The 25,347-nt window shown below is 38.1% G+C and overlaps 2 protein-coding genes across 11 annotated transcripts; one reads left to right on the plus strand and one right to left on the minus strand.

Moving 5' to 3' along the window:
* Positions 1 to 122: 122 nt before the first annotated feature.
* On the minus strand, positions 123 to 24,883 carry LOC136241231 (uncharacterized). 10 transcript variants are annotated; one of them, XM_066032420.1, is made up of 11 exons: positions 24,625 to 24,882; positions 18,989 to 19,048; positions 11,833 to 11,876; positions 11,731 to 11,782; positions 6,108 to 6,230; positions 4,087 to 4,148; positions 3,956 to 4,032; positions 2,031 to 3,902; positions 1,220 to 1,265; positions 577 to 719; positions 123 to 409 (listed from the first exon to the last, which is right to left on the minus strand). In XM_066032420.1, the coding sequence occupies exons 1-8, from the start codon at positions 24,766 to 24,768 to the stop codon at positions 3,118 to 3,120; spliced, it is 1,347 nt and encodes a 448-aa protein (XP_065888492.1). In that variant the 5' UTR covers positions 24,769 to 24,882; the 3' UTR covers positions 123 to 409; positions 577 to 719; positions 1,220 to 1,265; positions 2,031 to 3,117. The 10 variants fall into 10 exon arrangements, with proteins under 10 accessions (XP_065888492.1, XP_065888490.1, XP_065888494.1 ...); XM_066032418.1 differs by having other exon boundaries at positions 1,511 to 3,902; XM_066032422.1 differs by lacking the exon at positions 1,220 to 1,265.
* Positions 2,268 to 3,122, plus strand: LOC136241235 (uncharacterized). Its single transcript, XM_066032427.1, has one exon. It carries the CDS (start codon positions 2,357 to 2,359, stop codon positions 3,044 to 3,046), a length of 690 nt encoding a protein of 229 aa, XP_065888499.1. The 5' UTR covers positions 2,268 to 2,356; the 3' UTR covers positions 3,047 to 3,122.
* Positions 24,884 to 25,347: the final 464 nt, after the last annotated feature.

Raw genomic sequence — 25,347 nt, forward strand, 5'->3', positions numbered from 1 at the left:
AGTTTTGAAGTGTGGTACAAATTTGTTTCAAGCCATATTAGTGTTGCTAATTAATTTGCACAACTAGACAAAAGCCCAAACTTGATAATTATGCTGTAAAAAGTTGTGCACTTTGGCTGCTGTTTACACATACAGTATTTGTTGACAAATAGCTTTTTTACACATTTTAAATCAACAATTTCTATAAAAGTTATCAGGTGGAGACTTCCTGTGCCAGAATACTGCTGCTACTACTCCGAGTTGACCAGAGATGAAAGTTTCTACCATCAAATTCAACAATAACTTGTAACTGCTTGGGTACAGCCATCTTCAAGGACTCCATTCCTACTGTGTCCAGGGTAAATCCCACACAGTACTGCTCCTGTCATGGAGATACACAGAGGCCTGGTCATCCATCACAGCCCTAACCCTGTATTAATTTCAAAAATACAACTGGATGTACTAGCTGTTAGAACGTAATACATAGAATGTGAGGTAAACTGATCAAAAGAAAAAAAAGTTACTAAAACCTATTGAGGAATGGAATATTTAGCTACACTGAAAGAGAACAGTCACAACACTGACCAACTTACGTACCAAGGCCACTTTCATCTAGCCAAATTATTGTTGCTTCAGAAGGGCCTTCTCATACCAAAATGGAGTTATCATGGTACGACACTGTAACTGGTACAATCAGTTTGTTCTGACAGTTTTAACAAACCAAGGTTATCATCAGTTACCTGTACAGTACAAACGTCACAAGTACACATGAGACTTTAGAAGACCATCACACTAAAATCAGGGGAAGATGCAGGATTTCACAAGCTAACAGGAACAAAAATTTGTAAAGGAGAGACTCAGAAAAGAGGTACCATACGACAAGAAAATTTGATGAATCTACATTTCAGCAGCTTTTGTGAATTACTGTAAATGTCCCCAAAAATCGAGAAATTATAAATATTTTTAAAGGTGCTTTCCTGCCTTATGGTAAGCATCCATTTTGAGTAACTATCAATTTCCAGCAGTGATTACGATTTTAAAACTTCAAGGAGTTATTTGTATATTATATATAGTAGTAGCTCCACGTATTTTTCTAATTATGTACTGGTAAAGTTTCATAGTGAAACACATTAAGGTCTAAATACTGTCAAAAATTCAGGATACCGTGGGACAACATTTAAATCTACATAACACACAGCAATGCTCTAACTCGCCGAATTTTGCTGTGGGAAGCCCTTACCATTGGATGTGAATCACAAGTTACAGCTGCACTGCAAGAGTCCAACCTAGAAGAGGTCATAACTGATGATATATTTTTTAACATGTGCACCACTATTAAGCTAGCAATAATGATTATTTCTCAAGAATTTTGTGGGATAAAAAGATTGCATGGATTTTGTAGGCATCTTATTTACAAAATTTTACCATAGATAATGTAGGGATTTGCAATGGTGATGCTTTTCCCATAGGAATTAATAGGTTTATGTACAGGCATGCAATCCTTGTTACAAGTCCAGACTATCTCACTAACTCAACTTTATTTCTTCATGAAATATCTTGGTAGTTTCACTTTTAACTTGGGTGAGTGGTTTCAAATCACGGTGGCATGCAGACAGTTTATTCCAAACTTCATCACTATGGTTGCCCAGGTTTAACTATTTCTAAGCATCAAGGTACAAGAATTTTATCAGTATTAGCGAAGATTTGTATGAAAGTTACATTTGCATAAACCGAGGCTGATACCATTGACTACTGAACCTGTAACGAGAATTGTTATGAATCTCTACTTACACAGTCCATGTACAAAAGGTGGAGCAACTGAAATGGTTTCACTATTGAGAGAGCTATATCTGAACCACAAAAATTTCTTTCAAAAAAGCTTATACATTTTGGCAATCCACAACAGTTGTTTAACACCTTATGACACTGTGGTGTATGGTTTATTGTGTATAACAAGATACTGAATAACACCCTCTTCTATATTAACGGAGTACAAATTTGTTTCATAAATGTGTAGTTTCATACAGCTACTAGACGTACTCTATACAAACCTTATCACTTTCGTTGACTAAGATTTTGTGCATTCTTCTTCGTTTATCCACAGCAAAGTGAAATCGGGAGCAGCTAAATTCTAACATAGAAATATTTTCAGCCGCACGTTTCAAGATTAAATAAACTGCACAATTATCTCCATAAATCATCTCTTCAAGTGTTTTTATTCGAAAATACGACAGAAAGTTACTGGTTGAACGCCATTTCTCTCGTCCGCGTGGCATGTCAAAAACGCCATTTTGGACTTGTCGTAAATTGCGCGTGCAACTAAAAACTCCCGATTTTTGTCGCTTGCGTTTCGACTGGTATTTGCAGAAAGTTTTCAATGGCATCTGACAACTATGTAGAGGTGAACGATATCCAGAAAATTTGGCAAGATGCTTGCAGCAATTGTGAAGTGTCTGGTGTAGATACAAAGAAGTGGTGGGAAATTATTCACAGCCGTTATTCCGAGAAGACTAGACATTATCATACACTGAAACACATTGGACACATGCTGTGGTTGATGAATACTGATCAGACAGTTTCTAACAATATCCTAGATAGTACTTCAATGACCTTTGCAGTATTTTTTCATGACCTCATATATGACCCACTGTCAAAGGAAAATGAGGACAAAAGTGCTGAGGCCTTTTCATCATTCTTCAAAGAAGCCAATGTACAAAGCGTCGAATGCTCAGTAGTTGTAGATTATATCGCAGCAACAAAGACTCATTCCACTGACGAACACAAGATTGATGGAAACTGGGGGGCTACCGATTTACATTTGTTTCTTGACCTTGACATGGCTATACTGTCTGTCAACCCAGTAGAATACAATCTTTATGCTACAAACATCAGAAAAGAATACTCACATTTTGCAGAAGATGTGTACTGCAAAGGGAGAGCCCAGGTATTGGAAAACTTCCTTTCTCATCGAGTGTACTGCTGTCAAGATACTTATAAGACATGGGAGAATAATGCCAGACATAACATATCAACTGAGATCACAAAACTCCGGCACAAATTAATGTAATTAAACATCAAAACATATTAAATAATTTAAAATCTGTATTACATTACTTGTATTTTAAAAAATCAAAAAAATCATATATTGCTAAACGAGGAGTTATGCATCAGTGGAGAGCTAGTAATATTGGCATCTCTGCTTGTGTAAGGTTGTTCATCAGCTTGTTGTGAATGTGTTAGTGGTGAGTGAGGGAATTGTTCAACATTACTACCATCGGAACTATCTTCATAATCACTATTTCTCTGCTCCAATGGAATAAAACCACTAGTACCGGCATCTGGGGATGAAATTGACAATGGATTTGGAATGGTAAAAGATGAACGATGTTTAAACTTTCTTCTTGATGAAATACTTAATTTCGAATGAAATGGGGATAACTTATTGTGGGTCACTGATTGACTAGCCGTTGAAAGGGAACTACAGGTAGATGAAAATGGTAACTCTGAGACAGTTGCTTTAGGTTTAGGTACAGGAGATGGCAATGCTGATAGAAAAGTACTCTTCTGATGAAACTTGATTCCACGTGGAGAAAGTGGGGTGGGTGAATTGTCTGTATCACAAACTTTACTGGCATCACTGATATAAATAGAAGGAGACAATCGATGCATAGTTGTATCTTTAACATTACTTTCTGTGTCAGCAACAGTAGGTCCAGCAGAGAGGGTAAATGGGTTACTACTACTAGAGCTAGTACTACTAATTGATGATCTTTGATGAGAAGTTAGTGAGAATGAGTGATGGAGAGGAGAGGTGGCTGCTATAGGACTACTGCAAGAAGAGCCACCAGAATTAACTGGTGATAATAGTCCAACACATGCATGTTTCTTGCTTGAGCTTTCCATTGTATCCATATCTTCAGCATCTGAATACAATCAGAGTGAATATTCTAATACAACAATCACACTCTACACATACCCTGTGTATCTCTTTTTCTTTTTTGTCCTAAACTCAACGAGCTGGGTCTATGTATTGGACTAGCACTACCCCTGTAGCTAAAACAGTATTGTAACATGCACAACATTATTTGCAATAAAGTCATGACTCACGATGAAAATGAAGACCTTCTAGTTGGACTAGGACTGGTAGGTGTTAAGCTACGACTCCTTACCTGAAATGTTGAGTTACATAACATTAGTAAAAAGATGTAAATACATTCAGAAAAAAAACTGCACTTATTGCAGTGTACTTTGGAGTAGTCTGTGAAGTAAATCTCACTACGTTGGGCGTACAGAGTCACGTGATATTGCACATTTGTAGCTTATGCACATTTGTTGCTTATGCACATTTTTGTTAATGCCATTCTAAACGATGTGTTAGAAAACAGCATGGGGCAAAGACCAATATTGCCAAACCCTAACAAGTGCTATGAGTGGGGTCTGGAAATAAAAGTAGTTGCTAGTCTCCTGCTGTTAAATCTATACACACAATGTACAGTGTAGGCACTGATTGGTTTGTAGGCTATAAAAATGTTAGACTGGTGACATTACTAGACTGACCAATCAATTATACAGCATCAGTGGTGAGCACGTGTTTCAAAAGTGGCATGTTAGTGCACAGGAATTTTGAAAAGGGGTTTTCACTACAGCTAAGTGGCTGTTATGTTTATAGGTCTATATTGCCTGACTGCTTTATTAGAGTATCTCGATCCTTTTACCAAAATCATATTTTAGAACAATGCTATAAGTGTTGCTATCATGTGAGAAACTATTATTTAACTAAGATAAAGTTTAAAATGTGCATGATTATGATTACAATTAAGAATACTGAAAATACAGTTACAAATTGATATATTCAGGGGGTTACAACAAATCACAAAAGATTAAAATTATGGTTTATCGAAAAACACTTCCAGAGATGAGATTCTATTGTGTCAATGGGTAAGGTAAATTATTACAACATAGATTCCAGATTCTGGAAACCTGAAGTTTCAATGTCTTAATGTTTCAAGTAGTGTGTAAAATCCAAAGGGGCTGAAACCCCTGGAAACCCCCCTCAGTACACCCTTGTTAGTGGCAATAAATAATTAACAAGTGCCATGTATGCTTTTCAACACTAGTAACAGGTATTTCATAAGGTCAAACACTTACATAAAATGCTGAGGATCCACAAACAAGACTAGACCAATGTTGGGATCCTAACAACTCAATATTAATTTATAGACAAAGAGATACAACATAGCCAATGCACTTTGTTCACTATCAGCAGTACAATAAAATCATTATAAACCTCTATGGTAATTCTTATTGTTGTCATTTGCAAAAATTTTATAGTCAAAATTTGTTTACATAACTGTAGCTTATGGCTGTACTAGCCAAGCATTAACTACATGGCTTACACTGCCTTTAATTCTATAGCTGCTTAATTCGATCAAACATTAAGAATGTCTTGATTGACAATCTTTCTTATCAATTACAGTCATGTCATGAAACTTTTTTGCACAAAAAATAAAGCAAATCATAGTATTACATGAGACAAGCTAATCCACCAAACGTTGTCATATTACAGTAACATGAAACAAATATCACCTCTGGAAATATTAATGTTTGTAATCCAATGACTTAATTGGTTGTACTTTGAGTCAGGACAGCAAAGTGTGGCAGGCATGAAAAGGTGCGACGGCATATAGGTACAGCCCTGTAGTGTGCTGCAATTATACTCAAGAAAAAGTAACAAGTTACATACTGTAATGCACTGAGGGCAGTAATTAGTATTATAAAGCTTAGTCAAGTTAGTGACATGCAAAATCTCTTGTGTAGTTTAGCCAGTATAGCCACCATAATGTTGCAATTGGTCTCAAAAGGCAATGGGTAATATCATGTAATGTCCTACAGTTTTAAAGTACTGTTACAGCCCCAACCTTTGTAAAGACTAATAATAATGAAGCACACTCAGTGCATGCTCTCCATTTAAGATATGCCACTTGCACATTGACAACATTCGTACAATGCAAAACAGTTATGTACATAGAGGTCAAATTTGCTGCAGCTGCACCATAACGCATAGTCTGTATGAAGTAATGGCAAACCCTTTACAATACCCACTTTTCTTGCATATGTGAACAACTTACTGAAGCCGCACTAGCAGAAACTGATAACATACAGGGTGATGATGGGGACATAAAGAATTGTGTCACTTGTCCAGTGGCTGGAGGAGTAAGGCACACATCCATTGTCTCACTTGAAGATTCACCCTAAGTACAATATACATACACATGCTTGACTGTCTGGACCCCAACATGTTACGTTGAATCAAATAGTTGCAGTATCATACAGTACAACAGTACTGTATATAAGGGATCAAAGAAAAAAAGTAGTGAAACAAGGGAATAGTGAAACAAGATAGGTTGCCTATGCCTGCAGATATATACTAGTGTCCTAATTAAGTCATGGTTATAACTAGACTGAAGTATAGGGATTACTGTAAATGTCCACTAGTACATCTGCAGTACAGGCAACCTCTCTTGTTTCACTACTTTTTTCTTTGATTCTTTAAAATGCCTAATATCTCCTACTTGATAAACTACTGGGTTAAGTAATTAATTTGTTTACTGATAAGGTCCCACATTGTACATGAAATTTTAAATCTCTAGATGCCATCTTAACCATGATGCAAATTACAGTATAAATCATACATTTATTACCTTGCATACACAACAATGTCATGTTCTCCTTGGTACGGAGACACGCATGCATAGACAAGCATGCACAACAAGGATACAAAGTGACCACATTCACACAACTCGTGTGTAATACAGTGTAAGAGGAACTTAACGCCAAGGGAGCTTACGAGCACATACAGTATATAGAGCAAACATATGGTAGTACTATATACTTGCACCTTCTCACCAAAAGAAACCAGCCTCACAATACCTTCATGGTGCCTTGGCAGTACTGGCTACAAGCCCAAAAATGAAATGAAATGCTGAAATGAAATAAAACACTTCCAGTAGGTTGCTACAAATTTTGGAAAAAAGTTAATATTCTAACTGACTGAACTCGATAACAGGTAAGGCTATGGGTTTGATTTATTTTTCACGGTTCGATGTCCTTCAGCTTGACAGGTCCCATTTGCAGTACATACAATGTACGGACTTACCTGTGTCCTCCTTTGTGTCCCATTTGTCTTTGCTGAACTGACAGCACAAGGTGTCAATAGTTAAGTACACGTTCAGACAAAACAAGAGTCCTGGAACCATTCTTTCTTCTAATGTGGTATGCGTGGGTTCACCATGCAGTAAAAACAATGTCACAAAAAGTAAACAAATAAATAGATAGGGGATCAAAGAAATAAAAAGTAGTGAAACAAAGGATGTTACCTACACTCTGAAGATATACTAGTGGACCCATGATTGAAGTACACTGTAGGGATTAAATGTCCACTAGTATTATCATCTTGAATTGTAGGCAACCTCCCTTGTTTCACTACTTCATTCATACATCTTGTTCCATATTGCTTGGATCCCTACTTCATTTTAAATTAAACGCACTACACTGTAATTTGTTTAGTTTTTTGCTATAGCTAAGCTATATACACATGTGAATGTTTTATTATAAATTATAATATTGACCATGGCTGTTGTATTAGGGTGACTGCTTATTAGAGTATCTTGAGTCTCGAGTGGGCCTCAGACAACTGGACTATACTTCAATTTCATGCTACTGTATGTTTTTTCACTGTGCTACCAATAAGAGTATACTTTATGATCAATTGCTATAAATATAGCTACACCGTAGACCATTAAGAGTTGTGTGCCTCAATTGTTACTGGTCCAGCTAGATCACAAAGGGGTTGTTGGTTAGTCAGGGCTACTGAGGAGTGGGGGGTAACTGGGGCATTTTGCCCTGGGCCCCACTTTGTAAGCGGCCCCAAAAGGGCCTTATACAGTAGTAGCTGCCCCATAGCTACTTATCCACAATAAAACGAACATACAACAGTATAATCTTCCCTGCAGACTCAAAGATACATAAGAAGCCTCGGTATAAGAGATACCATCCAAGCTCAATGAGATCCATAGTAATGCAGTGCAGCAGTGGCAGCAAACCATTACTCGAAATATATCTTATAAAGTGCCTATACAGTGTGACTTCTACATAAGAGTGAGATACTCTAATAGAACAGTCACTCTATTACAGCAGTCAGGAAGTGTTAAAAATCAGTCTGGAATAGGGTATAAAAATTTCCTAGGTGGTATGTATTTGGCAGAAAGCTTGATGTAAAATTCAAACTTGATATGCCCTAATACAGCAATCACGCTAATCCAATAAATAATTACTATTATGTATTATTAAAATCACTCTCATATATAATCTGAGAATCTAATTTTCAAAAATTTCCTGGGGCTCAGACCCCCTGGATTGGCGTGCTTCGCATGGTAGAACTGTCAATAAGCTTATCAGCTAGTAGATAGCAGTTTGCCTTTAGTTGTAGTCAGCTTGTTCTTGTCATATTCAATCTCAGAGGGTCTATTTTCAAAATTTTCCTGGGGGGACATGCCCCCAGACTAGGGATGCCACGATATAGAAATTTTTATTAATGTCACGTGTCATAGAGGTTTGAGTCACAACATATCGTATGTCACGACATAAGCAATTCTTAAGTTTCACAACTGAAGCTGTTACTTATGTAACTGTATATGTAGCTATTTTCTTTTATTCAAACATGCAAAAATATCAACTTAAACATCATCAATATTAACTATGACATCAACAACATACTTATTTGTCAATTTTTCTCATATTTATTGCATCAAATTTGATCAAAATGAATGGAAAAGTGTGCATTATTAGGAGATATTTATGTCACAACATAAAGAAGCCTATGTCATATTATATCATGGTGCTTTATGTCACGACATGTCATATGTCACGACTATCGTAGCATCCCTACCCCCTAGGTTGGCATGAAAGCATGCTAAAAACTGTCAATAAGCTTATCAGTTATTAGCTTGTAGTCTAGTAGCTAGTTAGCTAAGCTTGTTCTTGTAAAATTGCTCTCATATTCAATCTCAGAGAGTCTAGTTTTCAAAACTTTCCTGGGGGGGCATGCCCCCTAGCTTGGTTAGCATGCTAAAATTGTTAATAAGCCTATCAGTTAGTAGTTATTTTTATTTGTAGCCTCATGGCTACATCAGCTAGTTAACTAGTCTGGCGGCACACACCCTTTCGCAAAAAGTTTACTAACTTTTTGTGAAGGAGTGTGCATTGCCAGGCTACTAGTTATTCTAGCTAAGCTGTCTTATAATGTCCTTTTGTCTGTTTTTCTTTATTAAAAAAATTATGGGTTATAGGGGCCCCACATTCTAAATTTGCCCTGGGCCCCCTAAATCCTCTTGGCGGCCCTATGGTTAGAAAAAATTCAGTATGTTTTTTTTTGTACAGTAGGTTTAACACTATTTTTGGCTGTAGATACACTAAGGCTCTTCCATAAAGGTACATTTTACCCATTAAGAGTGGTTTTTATTTATAGTGGACACCATTCATTAATGTGTTTGATAATTATTAAATATATCACATTCCCCTCTCTGTACATTCAGCATCCTCACTGCCCATAATTCTGCCCATAATTGACCACTCCAAGGGCAAGACTCAAATGCTTCACCTTAAGTATTAAGACTCAAATTCTTAATTTTCGTATTTTAATCAATGCACCTTACTCCGTGGCTTTTTGATATTCTTCAGATCAGCTCTGTGCAGTTGTCCCAGCGGTATACTGATGCTACTAGTTTGAAATGTTCACAGATTCTACCACTAAACTTCCCCAATGGTGCCACATTAGGTGAGTATATATCCTGTATTATGAAAAGGGTTAACAACAGGAAAAAAGGAATTGGTGGCCAGCTGGATGGCTAACATGTGGCATCAAACTGGCGTGACACTCACTCATATGTATAATATTCATACTACTGATACATGTACTGTAAACTAAACCAATATCTGCTGAACGTGCAGCACTCCATGGGCTGGTAAACATATATAGTGCTGATGCTACTGTAATGATGTACTGCACTAACAGTACCACTAGTGTGACCACCCAATATTACTGGCATACTGTACTTATCAATCAACACCTTGACTACCACATTCATTAAGTGAAATAATGTAAATACAGTACATGTAATATGCATCTCACATGACAAACCCACATGCACACACACGCATGCATGCCACATGTGCCCACCTACTCACTCTCTCACTCAACATACATACTCACACGTTCAAACGAATACACTCACACCTGTACAGATTGAAACAACATAAAAATGTAGTTAGCCTTGGTAGGACACCAACAATAACATATTCTGGTAGCAAAATACATAGTAGAAAATAGCCTATATAATACAAGCTGCATATTAAATTCCTAAAGTATGAGCAAGAACGGGTCATGAATGTTAATCAGGATTGTCGCCATTGAAAACTCATACAGTAGCCAATTCATACATATTTCTTTCTTTAGATGAACACTGCAGCCTTTTATAGTTGCATACTTTAGTTTAGTACACTGAGTAATGGAAAAGTCTAGATTAGAACATTTAAGTTATTGCAGCTACAGTACAATGGTACACATTCATTGTATTATATAGTTATACAACGGCCACGAGTGCTCTGCCTGATATAAACGCACGAGCCTGAGGGCCATTAGGCCCGAAGGCAAGTGTGTTTATACAGGCAGAGCATGAGTGCACGTTGTATAACTGTTATGTACCACTCACCTAATAGGTGGGGAGAGTCTCACAAGACAGCTGTAACACTTATAAAGGCCAGGTTTCTAACATCGATTGTGGGTAACCAAGCCAGACGTTGCGATGACGTTCCCCCTGCAGTACTGCAGCCACCTGAGATATTGAAAGCTAGTACACTATGGGTTATATCACTAACCTGCATTTGCTGTTCGACTCTCATCATGTAGTGCTCAGCATGCCAGCGTGCCATATAGACTAAGCACCAGACTAATCACCATAGTGATTCTCTCGAGCGAAAAAAAGCAGCTAAATAGACGGTTTAAGTAAACAAAACCTAACTACTAAACGATACTAGTCTAATTCTTACTATTTACACTGGCTAAACTCGAACCTGGTGGCATGACAAAACTGGTTCCCACAATCGAACATAAAGGTTAGTATTATTTAGAATATATTTGTTTTATTGAGTCATTGTCGAAGTGGACTACAGTTTAATCTGGGCTAAGATGGCACCAGACTAGTAAGGTGTATAAGTACGTTTATATAAGTAGACTAGAGTTGTGGCCACCCACGTTAGCTTTTTCGATCGCCATTGGCTGCTTGTAAACATTATACGTATTGGTGACGTTATGGCCCACAATCGACCTTTACATGTCAGGCTATAAAAGAATTCGAGTGATCTGTGAAGTGTCTTTCCACGTATTAGGTGAGGTGTCGTAGTGGTCTTCGCCACCGGCACTTGTGCTATGCTGCACAAAACCGCAGCCAGTGCAATATCTGTATATTGCACTGCGGTCGGTGCATTATAACTTATAATGCACTCGTTGTGGTCTACAAAACCGCAACCAGTGCGTTATAAGTTATAATGCACTCGCTGTGGTCTGCAACAGTGCAATATACAAATTATGGCACTGGCGGTGCCTTTGAACTGCCCACGCAGAGTGGTACATACAGTAGTAGAATAAACAACTGTACAATGTATTACATGTATCCATACTATATATTCACATACCAGGTTGCAACCATCCAAATAATGATTCAGTATCAAAGAATTTTTAACTTCCCTGAAATGTTACAAATTGTTTACAAATACACACAATAAGCACTACTACACCTTTCATGAATAATCTCTTTTTTTCCTTCATCTGTACTGCTCTCCTAATAAATAATTGACAAAAGTAATACTTAAAAATGCATTCAGTAACCCAGGTAGTATACGCAATGATGCATGCATATGCAAGCCTATAAAAAAATGATAGCCATATGCAGCTAAAATTTTTGGTTAAAAGACGGTTTACAAAATTATTTGAATATATAACCTGCATTACATGTACAATAGTATAACCAATAATAATACAGGTGTAGAAGAGGGGACCCGCAATCAATGAGATAGTGATGTACTGTAGGCGCCTATACAGCAAGACTTTATGTGGTCTTTATAGATGAGGTTATACCAAGAATATATAATAATTAAAATTGTTAATCTATATGCAATAAAAAGTAGTGAAACAAGAGATGAATGATGGTATTATAGCATAACTCGGTGGGAAAGTCCCTACTTTGGCACGTTAGCTGTAACAATTATTTTGTTCAATGCCAAAGTAGGTACTTCCCACCGAGCTATGCTGTAATACCATCATTCATATCTTGTTTCACTACCTTTATTGTATAGATCCCTACTTCATTTTTAAATTAACAATTTTTGAAAATACTAGTTTGTTTAGTTTTTGCTGTAGCACAGCTGTACAGTAGCTACAGTGCAACTTGTGGCTGTTCAATTAGAATATTGCTGTTATATTAGAGTAACTGTTGTATTAGAGTATTGCGAGTCAGCCAAGGGGTGTGCAGCTAGCTAGACCAATAAGGGGTGAGGTCATCTTGTTTACTGTTAAGTAAATACAGTAGCTAGATTGTCAAGAGGTGTGCATGGTCTCTGTACTCTATTGTTATTAGTCCACCTAGATCTTTATTTGATGGGTGTGGTTGTGAACCTATCGTGAACAGGATCCCAATCGCATAGTTGCAGATATCTAGCTAGTTTACCCTTATAGTAGCACCAGGACAAACGCTTATGAAATCCAGCTCTGAAATAATTCTGTGGCATCTAAATATGCAAATGAAAGAAAGTGTTGATACGGAAAATTAATGCCTCGATATGGAAGAAAAGATGACCCTTATGAAAAAAAATTATGCTGCACACATGCTAGTGCTGTTGTTTTGCTTGTATACTTGTGTATGTATGCAACTTGACAGTATTTGGACTGATTGTACACATGCAGTTTCATAGTTGTTGTATGTAAACACTTGCATGTATGCTATCCCACATGTGCTACTTGTAAGCAGTTTGGCAACTGAGCGATTTCATGCATGCAGCTTGCAAATCTTTACGCTTTATTTCATATTGTTTAATGTATTTAAAATTACTCATAATTCAGATATAGAAGAAATGCATGCAGTTAAAAACCAACAAAGCCAATTACTGTACTGTATTATTATTAGCCACAGTCTGTTCGGTACTAGTACATATGATCACTTCACAAACTGTTGCACTTTTGCTGAGCTTGATGTCTAGTTCCATACTCTCCTTCTTGGATGTTTTTAATGGTAAGTCTAGAGACTTCAAATCACTCCCATGCCTTGTTACAGAGAAACCATTTTCATGTGTAGCAGGAGTTCTTTTACTGATTTTCAGCGATGTTCAGCAATATTTCTTCACCTGTTTCCTCCACCTGTGACCCAAGCAAGTCGCCAAACTCAGCTGTACTTGCAATGTCCTGTACTACTGCCACCATTAGTTGTAGAATGCCACATCCACTAATAAAGGCTAAAATTGTGGCGTAGCATGGTATAGTATGTTCACGTTGAGCTGAATCCTGAAAAACAACTAAAAATTAAAAGGGGATTTTTTTTCTCAACAGAGTTAACATTTCAGCCAATCGATGATTATTGGTAACAACAAAGGTGTCAACAACAGACACATATGGTTTGGCTCCATTACAAGTTCGGGAAAGGGCTGTAATGGACATTGTACTTATAAGGCTTCCTCATAGGAAATGTATTGTGAAAATCTTGATTGGCCGTAAATATTATGTCAAACATTTGAACAAAAAGATGTTAAAATATTTTTAGCGGATCAAGCAGTACTACAAATGAGCCAGATTTCAAGATCGTGTGTAATTGCATCCATGAGTTATTAAATGTTTTTGAGGATTCAGCTCAACGTGAACGTACTATAGTTGAAGCTGTCTTGTTTTCTTGCCAATATCCAACAGATTTTCAAAAGCAACAAACAGTTTTGGTGAAATTTTTGAATTACCATTTGAACTTGATCTGATTGGTAATTTCATATTGTATACATATACATGTATGCAGAAGGCCACAAACTGCATGTGTGCAGTTTGTAAGCAAAACAAACAGTAACTACTACTTTCATATCTGTACACATGCAAATCACCAGTAAACAGCAGCAACACAATGCATAACAGAGAGGAAACTGCACGCATGCAATATGAGTCTATATGACAAAAAATGAACAGCAAGGGGATGCTGTCATGTGATAACAAACTGCACACATGCAATAAAGCAGTAAAATAACTTGCTGCTTTGTTGCTGTTAAACTGTATGTGTGCACAATATGTGCAAAGTTGTGCTGTTGTTTTGCGGTCAGTTTGCGGTCAATTTAAGAACACTGCACACATGCAATTGCAATCTGCACATACTGTAAGTTGAACTCAAAATTTACATAAGGGGAGGTGCAGAGGGCCTACACTCATCGGAACCCCAAAAGGTACATCCCACTGGTGAGTTTGTTATTGTGATGTAGGCCATCCACTGCTTCGATAGCCTCTAACCTTGCAACTGTGGTCAGTCAGGCAGTCAAGGCAGTCAGTCTAAAATTCGAGTTTTGGCAATTTAAAAAAAATTCTTTATCTAGCCACCTGTAAGTGTTTTGTTATGTACTATATGGACTACCGTATGGAGGGAAACTTTGGAGGAGGAAAAATTTGGTGAATCAAGCAAAATATCACTGTTGGTGAAATAAAATTTGGCGAATTGTTAGCAAAGCGCACGCCCTATTTATTTAGCCCTGAAGCGAGAACTGGCAGAGTGCCACGCCTCTCAGCGGCGTCTGGAGTCAGTTACCAACTAAAAGATAATACTCAAGGTAATACTATATAGACAGTAGATCTACACCCTCTGGAATAGTGAATATCGTACTTAATATGGTAGGACTCGCTTGTCACGCCCATTTCGAGGTGAACTGAGTCTGAGGATACCACATGTACAGTAACTAGCTACCTAGTGAGGCAGGCTTGACTTCACGCCTGGCCCACTATCCCTTGGTCGAGTAGAAAATTGATTGGTTTGAGGCTTGGTTTGCTATTTTCTTCGCCACCAAAATACTTGGATGGGGAAAATTTGGCGAATTCATGATCATTCGCCAAATTTTCCCTCCATATGGTAGTACTATTCCATAAAGGCGATTTTTGTCTAGTAAGATGTTTCTAGGACAATTTTCAAAGGTGAAATTTTGGGCAGCGCGCAAAACTTTCGGGGGGATCCCTACTTAAATGGTACTACCATACCATTTGATAGAAGTGCCGGTCTTTGGTTGGCCCAATATACAATGGTGCTATTGGTACATCTCAGCTCTTCATTAAGACACCTATGTACAGTGCTGTACCACCACACCAAACACTGATTTCTTTTTAAAGTGACAAAAAAATTCCAGTAAATATGTTAAAAAAATGTCACTAATGGGTGCCATTACACCTTGGGAAATTGACCCAACCCTGATTGCCCTGAAACTACACACGGACTTGGTCATAGATAAAGGAGACAGCCGGTAGGGCACCACATGGCCTGCCCGCAGACTTGGTTATAGGCTTTGCTAGTGACTTGGCTAACCTACCAGAAGAAAGCTGTAAGAATAAGGGAGGAAACTGGCTAAGTCTGGGGATCGAATCTCTGATTTCACAAGCAGTCTCCTTCAACTACTCAGCACTGATAGGGTTGTATTTTTAGTACTACATATCTGCAAGATAAATTGTACAACTGTAACAGATTTATAATTCTCTCCCTTTCATATTTACAAATAAAATTACAGTATATAGCTATTGCAGGTTACTTCAGACCCAGTGGAATATCCTGTACATCAATCAGTGGTGCACAATGAATGAGATACTGTACACATACCCCCTGTATAGAAATTACGTACTTCTTTATGATATGCTTGATAATCAATACACTGTATATGGCACATAATGTGTAATAGTGCTAACTAAGCAACATGAAAACAAGACAGAGATTGTTAAAATAACTACTTGCACAAAACAACCAGTTTAATAGCGTAAAGCGACTGAGTTTAACATATACAGACCTGTAACTACACAAATATTAGGAATTTTAAGTTTGATTAGGATCATGAAAAAAGTAGGGAAGCAAGGGAGGTTGCCTACACCTACAGATATACAGTACTAGTGAACATTTAATCCCTAATTCAGTCTTGGGTAGCTACAGGGATTAAATGTTCACTAGTATTGTATATCTGTAGGTGTAGACAACTTCCCTTGTTTTCCTACTTTTTCCCCCCATCATCCCTAATTGAACTTAAAATTCCTAATTTTCCTTATAACTGTTTGTTAACTTTTTTTTGTAATATTATGACTGGTGAACCTGCACATACTGCATCAAAGAAAAGGATGGCGTCAGAGTAAATGTTTTCATCTGAATGCGTGCTCCAGCTATTGATTACTGACTTGAAAGTGGTCCTTGAAAATGGTCATTACGCCTTGCTTTCAGCTATGTTCAGCCCATTACACAGTGCTACAAATGAAGAACAGTATCAGAAGCACCACTACAATCAATCTAGTCACCATGGAAAATACGGACGATTCTCATCTACAAACGTAGGGAAGCCATGCATCGCGCTACCATGAATTGATCCCTTGGGCAGTCAGCAAAAATAAATGTGAGTACAAAGGTAAGTCCGTGCATTGTATGTACTGCGGTATGCCAAAAGGCACATCTCGGGATGAAGCAACGTTGAACAGTGAAAAATCAAGCCCATAGCCTTAGCTGTTATCGACTTATGCTTGCCTGAAGGCAGGCAGGCAGGCAGGCAGGCAGGCAGGCAGGCAGGCAGGCAGGCAGGCAGGCAGGCAGGCAGGCAGGCAGGCAGGCAGGCAGGCAGGCAGGCAGGCAGGCAGGCAGGCAGGCAGGCAGGCAGGCAGGCAGGCAGGCAGGCAGGCAGGCAGGCAGGCAGGCAGGCAGGCAGGAAGTCAGTAGAAAAAAATTTTTTTTAAACTAGACAGATGCTAAAAGCATGATGGGGCGAGCCTGAGTTGTGTAAAGTGATACGGCATCAACTGTATTTCCATGAATAGTGTTTAGTGTGTGTGTGTGTGTATGTTTGTAGCTATACACACAGAAATGCTCAGGCTACTCTAGAGGTAGCTGGAGGAAGGTGAAAAAAGTTCAAGTTGGGAGGCTCATCAGTGGCCTGCCAGTATATAGCTACATAACTGTGTGGAAGCATAGTCAGCTAGGACTTATCTCCCTGTCTTCTGCGATTTCATTGGCCAACTGCATGGTCTCTTCTGCGAGTGTGCATGGCATCTATCAGGTGTATACTTGCTTCTGGCATTTCTGCTGCCGTCCTCGCCCCGTCTCGTTCTCTCCCTGCCTTTTTCTAAGCGACAGTCTTCTTTGTCCATGTCTATGTAGATAAGAGATTGTAACCCACGTGACAAATTCTAAGCCAAGTGGCACAAATACGGCCTTTTCGTACAGGAAGTTTTCGTGAACGTGACATACCATTCACCAGCCAGTGTTCCCTCCTCGCACTGTCTCGTTCTCTCCCGGCCTTCTTTCAAGACGGTCTTCTTTGTCCATGTCAATGTAGATAAGAATGAGTTGTGAGTGAAGAGACAAGTGACAAATTCTAAGCCATGTGGCATACTTTTCCGTGTTCGTTATGTAAACTCTCGGAAATGGTCAGACGTACGGTCGTACGTACCAGTTGAGCACTACCAGTGTGGGGCTGTCCGTGTTCGTTACGTAAACTCTCGGGAATGGTCTGACGTACGGTCGGACGTACGGTCGTACGTACCAGTTGAGCACAACCAACATTACGCCATAACGAAGTTAGAGATATTACAGCCCAGTTAATGTCAGAAGTTTGTCCAAATGTAGCCACTGAGCCTACTTTGCAGCCTGTCTCTAGTGAACGATTTTTTCATCGCTCTGCAAATACTGAATGTGGTGCTCGTTTGGATGTGAGAGCTCAGGGATTCTGGGGTGTTCGTCATCAGCAAGTTTATTTTGATGTTCGTGTTTTTAATCCATTGGCCAGCACAAATCACTGCAATTCTCTTGCCAGTTGCTTTCGGTCTCATGATCGAGAAAAGCGTAGGACTTACGAACAACATGTGCGTGAAATTGAAAGGGCATCATTCACACTTCTTGTGTTCTCAGCTTTGGGAGGAATGAGCAAGCCTGCAAAAACCACCTACAAAGGATTAGCCTCACTCCTTGCTACAAAGAAGAATCAACAATATAATGTTATGATCACCTTTATTTGCTGCAGATTATCTTTTTCCCTACTACGTTCGGCTATTATTTGTCTTCGTGGAAGTCGTTCTGCTGCTGGTCAGCCTCATAAAGATCTCACTGACTTTTCTCTTGCTGTGAGTGAGGGAAAGCTCCCTCTTTCTGACTGATGAACTATATGCAATTTTTGTGTGTGTGTGTGTGTGTGAAAAAAAAATAAAAAAATAAAAAAAAGCAAGCACTACCAGTGTGGGGCTGTCCGTGCTCGTTACATAAACTCTCGGGAATGGTCAGACGTACGGTCGTACGTATGAGTGACTACTGCCATTTGTGGGGCTCGCTCAGGCTCGCCCCAATCATAACAATGTATTGGAAGCATTTACAGTCTTACCAAGAGTTCATAATATTTGTATGGGGGACTCTTGGTCTTACTAAAGGCACTTCTGGGCTTCGTTATACCTAACCAATACTGCAAGACACCAGGATGGTATTGTGAAGCTAGAAAGACCCAAACCTCCATGATTCCTAATATACAGTATGATAATGCTATTACAAAATTTAGGTATTTTACTCATATACAGTAAAAGATATATCACTTCACATCAATGTTTAATCATGATATCAATTGAGTGCTACAAATATACACTGTACACATGTAGAATGATGTTGTACGTCTATGTACTACAGCAGTGACAACACTAGTGCATAATTCTACGTACCACTTTTAACTGCCAAACTCTCGGTTGTGTAGGAGAACTGAGTCTACCAGGTGAAGACAACTAAAAAACAATAAAACATTTGTATAAGAAATCAAAGTTATTCCACTAATAAATGTGATACAATTCTATATCAATTATATGCATTAAACATTATAACACAACTGTAGTATCAAGGCTTAATATGAATCCTTGCTAGTATTTCAAAAATGTTCCAAAATCCCTACAATGGCATATTGTATGTTGTAGGGCTGAACCAATAACACATTTTTACATCCGATCCAATATGTGATATTGCACCAACACAGGTTTTCTGATGAACTGATATCATAGAAACAAGTGATGCTAAGCAACTGATTTCCCTTATTCAGAGATACGGTACTGCTCAAATGCAATGTCGGTTTGAATGAGTGCAAATGATTAAAAAACTTGCTAATTAAAGGGTATGGTACCCATTTTGTTTGCAAGTAGTCATCCTCTGATTTGAGGGATGATGACGAAACGGGTGCCGCACTCTTTGATTAGTGAGTTTTTTAATTGTTTGTACCAGCATGAAGCAACCTTGCATGAAGCAGCCTTGCATGAAGCAGTACCGTATATACAAGTGTTAACATATGATCACTATATATTATGGGTAGTTAAGTTACAATATCATGTGTGGGTGGAATAGTCAGCTCTTTTTTTTTACTGTCTAGACGCTTTGGTTGCCACATTCTTGAGTTGTTGTTTTTTTTGAACAGTTGATTTGTACTGATAAATAAGATCAATTTCTTATCAAAACACTTTACATTGGTAAGTAGCTATGCTATTGAAGTTTATTGCAATTTTGTATGACATTTACTATTAGATGAACATTGCTTTGGTTGATGTAATTAAACACAATCCAATCCCACAATAACTCCACCTATATACAAAATGTCCCCATTATCTAAGTCGGTTAGAGACCACACCCTTGGACATTCTGTATTCTGGCTTTGCATTGGTTGTTAAAATCCACAAAGATCCTCCTGCTATATCTCTTATCTATAGAACAGCCAGACATTGAACAGTATGTACATACAGGACTTGATTGTGTACTTTTCAAAAAGCATCCATGTGTAAGGTTTCTTTTATAGCTGGTGAGGCAGCATAGCCAAGTGGTTAGGGCATCTGCCTGGTGATCAAAAGGTCCCAGGTTCGATTCCCAGTTATGCCACTTTGGTGTTGTTGTTGTTGTTTCTTTGATCAAGAAACTTTACTCGCATTGCTCCAGTCTACCCAGCTGTTAGTGGGGACTTGGTGGCCTGGTGTCAACTGGGGAAGCAGCCCACCCAGCTGTAACATCAATGGGTACCTGGTATTAACTGGGGAAGCAAATGCTCAACTGTCCTTGTCTTGCTTAGCAGTGTTGAGGTCATCGTGGAACCTTGGGTTCCGCGACCTCTCTCCATGAGAACTGGACAGTCCTCCTGCGGGTTACTATCCCTGCCCCAAGAGGATTTTCCTGCACAAGGTTCAAGCGCCGGAGTGGTGTACAGGCATCCCAGGGCTGGTTCGCTGGGTAGCAATAGCTGTACTTCGTACGGCTGCTGTAGGCTTTGCAGGTTTTGGCTTTGCCTTTATAGCTGAGTATAATAGCACCAAGCACTCTAGCATATTTTAAAATCATTGATTTAAAGATGAAATACATGTAGAATCCAAACAAAACGAGTAGTGAAACAAGATAATAGTATATGAATATACAGGTATGAATGATTGATTGATTGATTTATAAAGTTCCTGACAATCGGCATGGCCGTTCTTCCCTAGTTACATACATACCTACGTACGTACGCACGTACGTACGTACATACATACATACATACATACATACATACATACATACATGTACATACATACATACATACATACATACATAGTCATACATACATATATACATATACATTCATACATCATGCATGCATACGCATATATATATATACATACACACATACACAATATTACAGACAAAATACAACGTCATACATTATATGTAAGCAAACACAATAACACAAAATTAGCTACTTTGTTACAAGACAGATAAAAGGTAGGTTCGCACACTCTCCTTAAAATCATCAAATTGTACATAATCCTTAAGGTTTGCTGGTAAGGAGTTCCAATACTGTGTACCTCTGTTGCAAAAAAATGACTGAGCAAATGACAAGTGACATCTCAGAGGTTGTGCAAAAATTTTCCTTTGTTCTAGTAAGGTACTTAGATAACTTGCCAAACTGAATTGGAGGTTCAAGTGGTATGCCTCGTCCATAATCGTGATGATATTGGTAAAACATTAAATATACAGCTTGGTACTTAACTAGTTGTGAAAAAGGTAACCATTTTGCACTACGATAGTGGACTGTAACATGATCAAAACACTGCAAATGATACAATAATCTAACAGCCCTGTTCTGAAAACGTTGTAATCTTTGAACTGATTGTTGTTTAACTGATGGCCCCCAAGACAGACAGAGCATAAGCTAAATGTGAAAAAACTAGACTATCAATTAGTAACTTGGTAATATGATGGTTAAGAACCTTACCATGTGACTTAATAAGATGTAAATAATATGACATTTTCTTACATACATTAGAGACCTGATGATTCCATGACAAACGACTATCAAATGATGTAGCTCTGTGGGTAAATCCCTACATTGGCATGTCATAACAACTATTTAGTTCAATGCCCAAGTAGCTACAGGGCTACCAATATTATTCATATATCTTGTTTCACTAGTTTTTATCGCTAGGACTCCTACTTCAGTTATAAATTACAAATACGTGTGTTTAGTTTGTTATACATAGTACGATATACATGCATGACTGTTCTATTAGAACACTGAACACTTGTGACTAAGTATGCGGTCAAGAGACAATAGGCGCTGCAATATGATTAAACACAATAAGTATGGCTAGGTTATAAAGGGGCATATCGCAGAGCTTGATGAATACTGGTGCTGCTAGATTGTAAAGGAACATGGTCAATCCTAATGTGCAGCTACAGGTACGGACGGTGTCTACTAGCTAGTATTACTGTACCTCTTACAGCAGTGTGAGTTCTTCAAATAATTCTGTGGCATCTTAATTACTGTAAATATGGAAAATATCAATACGGAAAATTAATGTCTTGATATGGTTTTGTTTCATGAAGATGACAACCAGGGCATGTGCCACTTGTGAGTTTGTTGTGGTGTAATATGGTGGTCATACGATGTGTTTGTTTAGCCTCTAGCTTTGCTATGGTGGTCAGGCATGCAAGCTGACAAGCAGGCAGGCAAACTAAAAATTGGGTTTGGATTTTTTTTTAATATTCAGTATTTGTTGTTTGATTGCTTTTAAGTTTAGCGCTATATTTGATGCTAAGATAAATATGGTTTTCATGGGTAGAATTTTGGGTGTGCATATCATTTTGGGGGATCCCTACTATATTTGACATTAACACAGCTGTAGTTATATAATTTCATTTCATATGTGAAAACAAAACATATGTAAAACTGGTTTGTACACAACTTTGGTTGCTATAAGGATCAGGGATACTATACAGCATGGCTGGAAACAAAATAAGTAAAGATGTGATCTGTTAGGAGGCACATCTTAGTTGTACTGTACACATAGAGTATGTACATATTTACAATGAAGTTATAAATGGAACCATTGTTAAAGTTGATAGGAATTTACAAATAGGGAAATAGAACAATAAAATGAGGATAACAAGTGCTGAAACAAGGAGTAATCTCTACCTGAACAATCCAAAACAAGTTTGTCAAATAATTTATAGCTGAGGTTCCACTAGCATCCAGTTTCACTGGTGATTCACATGGTCCAATTAAAAAAAAATCCTTCAGAAACTTTATATGAAAAGCCAGGCTGTGAATATCAACTTTCTTTTCTTTGGTGTGAACGGGTAAGAAAGAACATAGCATAGCATTGATGTTCTGCAGCTGACTGATTCTGGGTGCTCTATAGAGTGGCTTCTAATCATCAGTGATAGGCTGCAGCAGGTTTAGTTGCTTATAGTGAGAAATGTAAAATAGCAGAACAGCTTTATATAATAGCAAGAACTCAATGTGAGGAACAGCTACGTAAATGTTCTCACTGATCAACAAAGTTCTCTGCTGCACCCTATCACTAATCAGAAACATACGGTATGGTGAGGTGTTGTTTGTGCATAACCACAGTACATGTGACCCATGGATAACACATTTCATGCATGCACGCACGCACACACGCACACACACACACGCACGTACACACTCAAGTGCCCAAAATTACTGATTGTACAATCTGCCTTCAAAAGCATGACATGTACAACTTAGGTGCATCATGACATGACAATATTACTGCTGCATGTGCTGCATTAGTCTCAACACATCCCCCAAGTGCTGTATTTTTTTGTACAAACAAGTACAGGTGGTGTTTCAGGGTAAATACAGTTGCCTTCCTCAGCACATTTATCTCAGCTTTCAGCCATCAGACTATTACTTATATACCTGTTTCTAGTTGTATAACAAGCAGCTAGAGTTAGTATAGCTATAGTTAATGAACAATCTCTCACACATTATCAATGGTGATCATGAGTAGAGTTGTTTAATGAAATTCTTTTACAACTGTACTATATTTTGCACATATAACTGTACTACCCATACAGTACTATATGGAAAATTTACACAATATATATATATGTGCATTTGTACAGGGTGTACGACCAGAAAATTGTGATTTTAGATGCATGTAGCACTCAACTTTTGAATCAGAGATTTTCTAGTAAAAAAAAACAACAGTAAATCTTATAAAGCCATATTTGTAATAGTTTTGGTATGTTGTTAGTATTAGTGGGCATTAGAAAATTGCCCTGAGTAAATAAGCCGAGATACAGGTATGACTAAAATTTGTAATCTGAATCCTCAAATCACTGTACGTCCACTAAATAGGTACTGATTAAGAGTATAGTCCATAGCTATATACATATGTATGGTACATGGCAAACTATTGCTAGTTAGTCGGAATTAGAATGCTGTCTTGAATCCTGTATAGTTTCAAAGTTTCCATGTCAAAAATGGATCTCATAAGTTTTTAGCAATTGCGTACATGTCAGTCTTACATGTTGTGAAATACTAGATCTTGTATTTGAGGGTCCAGAACCAATCACAATTACCTATATGATATCGCAATTATATTTCAGGATTTTCTACCTGTAAAAATTTTCTCCAGCAGCTACACTGTACTGTAGGTTTTTAACAAAACCACCTTTTCTAATTGCCTATATATGTAGAATACCAAATAAAAGTCTCTCATGTTAAACATGCTAGCCTATACTTGTACACAAAGATCTGAGAACAGCACTCAGGATACATAATATATAACCAAGTAGGACTGTGGGATCAATAATAAATGTTTGTCAAAAGCTGTCGCACACATGGTTAGGATTTATATATGAAAAATGTATTAGTTTCGAACTGCAGGTGTAAGAGTTATACATGAAACACTTTACTAACTGTGCTGGGCGAGGTGCTGGACCATAAAATCATTAAAATCAAATATGTGCTCACTATGACACACAACACAAACTTGACCTTGTGTTTTTAATCTAAAATACAACTATTATTAACGTTAATACGTACCAAAGGTCTTGTAGTCGATCCCAAGCCAGTGTCAATAGTAAGGCTGCTGCTTAATCCATAAACCCGAGACTGGTTACCTGAATGTGACCGACTTCCAGCTTCGGCTATCTCAGATATCATAGGAGCCGAGCTCGAACGCTTCATGTCAGCTGTACCCGCCCAAGAACGCTATCAGGGCTAGTACCACAATACAAGACAAATCAAACAAACCCTCATACATACGCGGATAAATCACGAGATCCTAGAGATCACCAGCTGATGTCGTGACATCATTAGGTATTTTAATCAATCAAGGCGATTATAATACTGGGATACTGGTGCGTACGTGGTTGTGAGCAGCTTGTGTTTGCATCGTTAGTGCTACTAGTAATGCATTTAACTGTTTAGACATTTTTTTAGCACTGTGTGGTGGGAGTTAATTAGAGTGATACGTTCGTCTGATTTTTTTCCCGCCTACCACCCCCAGCACGAAAGGCATGTGTGCTGAACTCAACTGATACAATAATAATGGGGACAATATAGTGTGTTCTACCATAGATAATATACCCCCTGGATTGGAAACTGCGCCGCGCGCCCATAGACTGTACAAGCATAGATATACAGACAAGTACCCGGGATTGGAATCATCCGGTTTTTCGTGCCGGATCATTGTTACGGTTTTTCGTGCCGGATCATTGTTACGGGAAGTAGCAATATCTTCGAATTTATAACACAGAAGACTAC

This window comes from Dysidea avara, chromosome 12 (assembly GCF_963678975.1).
Source record: "Dysidea avara chromosome 12, odDysAvar1.4, whole genome shotgun sequence".
Lineage (NCBI taxonomy): Eukaryota > Metazoa > Porifera > Demospongiae > Dictyoceratida > Dysideidae > Dysidea > Dysidea avara.